Below are 7,902 nucleotides of genomic sequence, written 5' to 3'. Positions count from 1 at the left end.
TATTAAAATTATTCCAGACGCAATTCAACACAAGAAGAGAACCTGTATTAAAATTATTCCAGACGCAATTCAACGCAAGAAGAGAACCTGTATTAAAATTATTCCAGACGCAATTCAACGCAAGAAGAGAACCTGTATTAAAATTATCCCAGACGCAATTCAACACAAGAAGAGAACCTGTATTAAAATTATTCCAGACGCAATTCAACACAAGAAGAGAACTTGCACTAAAATTATTCCAGACGCAATTCAACACAAGAAGAGAACCCGCACCGCGAAGATCCTCTTCTGCGCGAGCTGCAGCCCGCACTCGTCGGAGCAATACTTGCTGTGGGGTCTGGCAGCCCTGACGCACCCTGGACCCTGACACTGCCGCCTGCCACCGTCCTCGTCGTCGCTGCCACCGCGGACCTCCTCTGCCTTGCGCTTGCGGCCGCCGCCGCCACCTCCTGCCACCGTCGTCTTCTTCTGGTAAGTGAATGAGAAATTGGTGAGACACCAGCAGTGATAGGAGATAAAGACACCAGCAGTGATAATGTTAGAAAATAGGAGAGACATTTTTTGATGCATATTATTCTGGTAAGTGAATGGAAAATTGTTGAGACACCAGCAGTGATTGGATAATGGCTGTAAAATATGGGAGACATTTTTTGATGTATATTATTTGCGTCAGGCATTTTCGTTGTAATCCAAAAACCGTGGTTGAATTGGAAACAATCAATGATGCAGTGTAATCAACAAGGGACCGAAATTAGAAAGACTGTGCAAGAAATGCAAACATCCACGGGCTGAGATGCCGATATTTAAAGAAAAATCTTTGAATGGTTAACCGAATTCAAGCTTGTGGCGACTTGTTAGTTGATGACAACATAAGAAATTTTTATTCGTTGCAATACGTAATAGAACGTCTGTTCATGCCTTAGGATGAATGTGTGTTGTTAATTTCGACAATTGGAAAAGAAAAATATGGAAACTATTAGAAATTCCGAACCAAAAAAAAAAAGTCCTGAAAACACAAAAACAGAATTCTAAGTGAGTTTTAGGGCGCCTGTCTAGGTGCCTCTCAGTTAGTTAGTTACACTGTTTGAAGAAAATGGTAAAATAGTTTTATTTCACAGGTCGGCCGTCTACTAAGATGCCATCAAACCATTTTTTTAAGTTTTTTTTTACTGTGTACGTGAATCGCATCTCAATACCTTTTTAATCTTATTCTTTGTCTTCGCAGCAGGCGGCTCCATTATTTTTCCAGCAGGTTCCCATGCATCGTCATCGCTTAGACGCTCGTTGCGATCCTTGAGGACAGTGCGTGACCGCTCGTCATCGTCGTCGCTGCTCGACTGCCACAAGACGTCGCTGCGGGGCAACTTGGCCGCCAGTCGCACGGGAGGTGCGGGCGGGAGAACATTTATGTCTCCTGACGCTCGAGCTTCCGGAGTGGTAACAGGACGATTCAATGGAATACCGGAATTTGTCGCAACCTGTGAAATTAAGACAATTAGAAAAAATTTCCATTAAATCCTGAAATATGTAAAGATTATGGCGCTTGAGCTTTTGATATCACCAAAGGACAATTCATTGGAAGACCAGCATTCGTCATAACCTGAAAATTTTTGATCAATTAATTATGGAAGATGTAAAGAGAATGACTATTAAGCAAAGATTATCGCGACAGGACAATTCAATGCAGTATCAGAAATCGTCGTCAGAAACCTATGCACATGGGATTTTATAATAAAACTCTAAATTATACAAGATATGACGACTATGAATATATGTAAAGTCACACGCTAGATCAGTATTGAAGGATGTTACTTATCAATGCTCAGCGCAAAACTTGTTTAGCTCAATGATGTCAGAAATACAATGCAGTTATGCCTTTTATTTGCTGAAATTAGGGCTAAATGAAGTCAGAAATAAAATGTATAAAAACTTCCATTTACCGCATTTTAATTTCCAAAAATCTTACATCATTATAAACTAAGTCATTAAACATCCTATCATTGTCAATTATTCTAGCAATCGTATAGATAGTTTAGAACAATGAAAATAGTCAAGTGGCAAAGAAACTGCATTATTTTTCAAGAAGATTTGCAACACAACTAATATTCTTGAAATAAAAGGCTCTTTGATAAATATATACTTACCTGAATGTAATATAAACTTCTAGTATAATAATAATGTATATGATGTAGGTATGTAATTGAAATGGCTCACCTGATTTCTACAGCACCGTGCAAGGCAGCTCTGGTTCTTGTCTCCCCCGACGCACGTGACACACACACCGCAGTCTCGCGGTGTACGACAGGCGTCGCAGGTGCCACATTTAATTCCTGGCACCATTATATCCTTTAAATCTACGCTCAACTGCCGGCCTGATAACTTCCCTGCATTTTTAGAACTATTACTACTAATACCACTAGTTTTACTTGGTAATGAATTAGATGTTTTTGAAGAATTATTTGTACTACTAAGCTGAGGTGAATCCTTATTGCTGGATTTGCTTTGCGTAGTAGGAGCTATGAGCGCGCTTGCGGTTGTTTGTTTGGGACGAGATAAGGTTTTTTCGAGGATGCTTGAAAACACCCCACTGGTTTTATCACTTTTAATAACATCTTGTATGGTGTCTCGCACAATGTCTCCACTCGAGCTTGGTATGGAATTTGAAATATTCAATGGAGCTGAGGGCTTCTCTTTCACTGGAGCACTTGGAGTGGCAACTTCATGACAAGGAGTCTTGACTGATGACCCGTTGGCAGTGACTTCTAGATTTGAAAATTTTTTTGCAGCTGAAAAAGAATATGTATGTACTGCAGCTTCATATTAACATAGACTGCAATAACTACCTACATAATTTCAAAGTGAACTAAGAATAGAAGTCCAACTAAACAAAATATATACAATACAATACTACAATACAATATGCAATGTAGACCAACAAGGGACTAATTGTAAGGCTTGAAAAAGGACCATTTTTATGACTTTAAAATGGACCAGTTTGTGACTTGACAAGAAACAAGTTTGATGCATTAGAAACCTAGAGTAGGTACGTATGCATTTTGAGTCATGTTTTCTACAAATAGTAAATTTCACAATATTGAATCTTTACAATTTATGTGGTGAACAAAAACCAAGTTTGTACAGCACAGGAAAATACCTGTTTAGGTTTGCATATACTTGAACATCAGAAAAACAATTACCTAAATACATTTATGATAGTATTTGGAAAAATAAATTGAGCTTAATATAAATTCTTACCCATTTTTGATTCTGTCTTGAGGCTTTTTTCTTTATGGCTTTTGGACTCTTTGCTAGGAGTGTTGGACGATCCTTTGGGTTTGTCCTTCTTCTTTACTTTGCCATCAATATGTGATTTACTTTCTTTATGAATATCCTTGACTTTCTTTTTATCAGATGTTCCATCCAATTTTTCATAACTTTTATCTTTGCTGAGTTTCTTATCTTTGTGGATTTCGTCTTTAAGGCACTTTTCTTTAGATTTGTGTTTGATATTATCAGGACTTGTTGCAACTTTACTATATTCTCTTCTAGGTGATTTGCATTTACTTTTATCTTTACTGGCAGGAGATTCTCTATCCTTACTATCCTGCAGGAAGGACTTTTTATGTTCCTTTGGCTTGGCAATTTTACTTTTATCTTTCTTAGCTTGCACTTTTTCTTCAATTGATCTGTCAGTGGATTTTGAGGAAAATCCTTTTGATTCTTTTGTTTTGTCATCTTTCTTTGGTCTATCTTTGTCTTTACTGTGCTTTTCTGATGAATTAAGAACCTTACTTACTTTGTAGCGGATTTGAAGGCTTGGATTTTTCTCACGGCAAACCTGATCAAACAAAAATTATAAGGCATTTTCTTTATTGTAAGGGTAATTTAATACAGTCTGGACTGTTAAGCAATTAATAATATTTGTAGGCACAAATTCATTAAGTGGAAACACTTGTTTATTGTATACATACCACTAAACCTGTATGACCATTGGGTTTGTGAGGAGTTATTTACTGACAGCAGTTACTCAAATTACAACAGTTTGCACAGTCAAATGAATTTGTGAGATAAATTCCTTGCAAATTTATCAAGATTTAAGATTAACATGTGCTGTACCTGGCAGAAAAACTTCTTAATGATGCCTGCTTCCTTCTCAGTGACATTGATGCAGTCACCATGATACCATTCTTCACAGTTATCACAAGCTCTGCACAAACAGAAAATTAGCAGTTCTATTGTAAAACAAGGGATTAGAATTTTCCTACCTATTACTAAAATCCACAAAGTGACAAATTTTGGAATCTTGTAGCCCGATGGAATACTTTTGTTAACAGTTAGATAATAGCCTTTTCATCTAGTAGGAATCTGGTAATTTATTTACCTATACATCCATGACTAGAGCTTTCCTGTTGTTGCCTCCAATCTCCCATTACCTCCCATCTAACAAATGAGCACAATTGGGCCACAAGATTCCAAATGCATTGAAAAATTGTCACTTTGGAGCCTAAAGATTCAAGTATAAATAGATAAATTCAAATCCTTGCGGCAATCTTGCAGCTCCAAAAATGACAAGAAAGCTCTAGTGGTAGTAATGGCTCAAAATTTCATTATATTTCTTGCCTAAAGAAATGCAGTCTTTGAACAACTGTTTGAAAATTACAAATGAAATGATAAATTTGTAATAAGGGAAGGTTTTGAGCATCTTTTGTTAATAACTTCTTACCATGAAACATTTAATAAACAAATTTGGGCTCATTTTAAAGGCCTTTTAGGGCTATTGTATGGCATCTCTGAAATAATTCCTTATGCTATTTGTAAGGAGCCAGATGAGTACACTCATCCACTACTAACAGTATTCTGAAGTCTTCCTTTGTAGATGATATAGCTGTAGATTAAAATACATTTTCTGTGATTTTTACTTCTTTTTCCTTCTCTGATATATCACCATAACCATATTATAAGGTATATTAATTATTATTATTTTTAACTATTTATTAACATTACCGTATTATTGATGTGATACCGGTATTACAATAACCATGAACATGCCATTGAGCATTTACAACAACCTTGTCCACTGCAAGCTTCATACATATAAGCAGCCAGCCATATAGGAGTTCTTCTGTAACTGTATGCTTACAGGATGGCTTTTAATTTCACACCATTTTAATTGGGTGAAGTGAATTCACAATAAGAAAGAAAAATCATAAAAAACATACCTGAAACAGAAAAGAATATTTTAATGACAACATATTTTTTTGCAGAAATAAATCATAGTTTAGGTTAATTACTTTTCGTTTTATGTTGCCCAGTGCACAGTTCTATCTATGACATCCTATGCACAATTTTGTAATGACCGATGATGCATTAATTTTTCATTAAGTACCTATAATTATTTTTGCTGAGCATGTAAATGTAATAAAAAATTTTGTTTTTAATTGATTTTTTTGTTAACTGGAATCTTTGCTAATCAAGGTTCTACCCTAAATGTATTTTTTGGGGTATCCCTTATTACCCCATCTTGCAGGAATGGCTGCCATTTTTTTTGCAGAAGATATGCAAATTCCATCAATCACGTTTTTAAGCCAAGACCTATATGCAACTTAGATCTAGGTACAATTTTTTAATATGGCATTTTTTTTGTTACAGACCTTAGCAGAGGTACTTTTCCAAAATTTCACTCTTTACACTTTTTTCATGGATCTTTTAGAAGTAGTAAATGTATGATTTCTTAACTTGCTTAATACTACATAGATAGTAAAAATGTTGAACTTTATGCTACTTTTTTCAGTTTTGCAATATTTTGATTAGTTTTGCTGCTACAACATTTCTACAAAATGAGGGACAACTGTCCCAATTTACCCACCCATCCCTTATTACCCTGTTACAGATTACAGAGTATATCTAACTAACCTTTCTCTTTCTGTCACATCCAGATTGTCCCTGCCATTTTTAGAGCTGCAAGTTTGCTGCTAGATGAATTATTTCCTATCTAATTGCTAATAGGATAAACGCGGTATATTCCGACACATTAAGGACGCATCGAGAAATGAAAAACTATAAAAAAATAACCGTATGCATTAATCGAGTTCTGTTTGCTTTGTGTGACTCGCAAAACACCGTACTACGCGCCAGCAACAATGAAACGTCACAAAATGTTGCCATATTTATTTAAAAGCCTTTAGAATGCAAACCTACCAAATCCCTATATTCCAACACTGTGTGTGGCAATATTTGGCACGTGGGGAGGCGTATTCCGTCTGCGCTTCAAATTCTACTGATACGTAATGCTGTCATCCACGTGTTCGAATTCCGTTTGCTGTGTGAGCTGTATTGGAATACAACATGACTTTGAATTATAACACTAATGAATATTGAACACTACTTAATTTAGCTTTTAATTAACAACTACGGTATTAAGCTTTTAATTAAGCAAATTTTAATTTTTGTACATAGCTTGGAACGATCTATGTGTGTCCAATTCAAGTTGTGACGGAATTAGTTTTCATGTGTCTAAATCTACGTCACCATTTCAACCATCAACGAACACATGGAACTAAAACAAAGCTTAATATAAAGGAAAAACTAGAGAGGTGACGGAATTACCCACGATGTCAGAATATATCGCGTTTACCCTTCAATTGTAAAAAATTAACATTTAGCATTTGAGCTGCAGAAGTCTGAATATACAAAAATTGGTCACTATTCTACTGGAAGATTTTATTTATGAGTAGGAAAATTCTAATTTAAAATTTTTATAGCCTAACTTATCTACGAAACTAAAAATTTTTTGTTAATTATATTTTTAACCGAAAAATTTTTATTCAAACTAAAATCTAAGTCTTCAAACTTCTAAAGTTATAGGACCTTATTTTCACTAAAATTTTTTTTTCTGAAGTCATGAAATTTTAGAAAAAAACCTATAGGTTTCCATTTTGCACTTTTTAGTACCTAAAATATGAAGACAATTTCTTAGTTCTGACTAACGACGTATACATATAGAATTGTAAATATTTCAATTGTATTTTATTACAAAAATAATCAGCATTAATTTTTGGAGATTCCTTCCCACGTTCAGAATTAGGAACAAAGAACCTAGGGCCTATTTGATTATTTTGATACATTTTGCAAATTTGCAAGAACCTTCTAATGGCTTGATTGTTTAGCTATCATAAGCTATGCTGCACTGCACTGCTGACTGCACTCTGCAGGTCTGCAGCTAGGAGCCTAGGACAAATATACGACACTGACTTACTGACTGACAGTGATTTCTCAGAGTCAGAGAGACTGAGGTGTGTGAGATGGAGTGAGTTCTGAACTGAAGAGTGCAGAACCAGAAGAGAGATGAGAGACGGCATACAAAAAAGAACAATTTACAAATGTACTTACATCATAAACCGGGATACGTCACTGGAACGACAAATACAATATATTTCCTCTTCTTCATCACTCATGATTAAAATATTTTAGTTTGCAATTGACTGAATTGAGAATTGGGCAATGAGCAATACTGCTGAGTGCTGACAGGGTTACAGTTACAGCTGACTGAAGACTAAATTATCTTGATTTATCTTTAAGATGACTAAATTAACTGAAACAATTTCCACACGAATCACATAAGAACTTCGGATCACAGGACATGGTAAACAATAGAACCTTAAACGCGGATTTTATTCAATAAATCTAATTAATTGTTGGATTTCATACATGTATATTTTTAAAAATTCGCACAATTATTTTTTCAGTGCGACTTTTTCAATCCAATCAATCATTGTGACTTGAAATTTTTTTGCTTGCGCAAACAACTAAACGTCTTCATTTCTCTTCTAGCAAGAGACTATGATAAGCAACAGACAACAGTCTGCAAATTAACATGACATGTAACATTTATTTTAGGTGATA

At 35.2% G+C, this 7,902-nt stretch overlaps 1 protein-coding gene across 1 annotated transcript in view; it reads right to left on the bottom strand.

Moving 5' to 3' along the window:
- Window positions 1-7,630, bottom strand: part of LOC108683046 — a 13,578-nt gene extending 5,948 nt beyond the window's left edge. Inside the window, exons 1-6 of the mRNA XM_018172325.2 lie at window positions 7,390-7,630; window positions 4,117-4,207; window positions 3,256-3,838; window positions 2,215-2,786; window positions 1,197-1,478; window positions 274-468 (exon numbers count right to left, since the gene is read on the bottom strand). Coding sequence (XP_018027814.1) covers window positions 274-468; window positions 1,197-1,478; window positions 2,215-2,786; window positions 3,256-3,838; window positions 4,117-4,207; window positions 7,390-7,454 — 1,788 coding nt within the window. The 5' untranslated portion in view covers window positions 7,455-7,630. The remainder of the gene's footprint in view (window positions 1-273; window positions 469-1,196; window positions 1,479-2,214; window positions 2,787-3,255; window positions 3,839-4,116; window positions 4,208-7,389) is intronic.
- Between the last annotated feature and the right edge of the window lie 272 nt (window positions 7,631-7,902).

The sequence above is a fragment of the Hyalella azteca genome, unplaced genomic scaffold, assembly GCF_000764305.2.
Source record: "Hyalella azteca isolate HAZT.00-mixed unplaced genomic scaffold, Hazt_2.0.2 contig16237, whole genome shotgun sequence".
NCBI classification, from domain to species: Eukaryota; Metazoa; Arthropoda; class Malacostraca; order Amphipoda; family Hyalellidae; genus Hyalella; species Hyalella azteca.
This window is presented reverse-complemented; position numbering and strand designations above follow the sequence as displayed.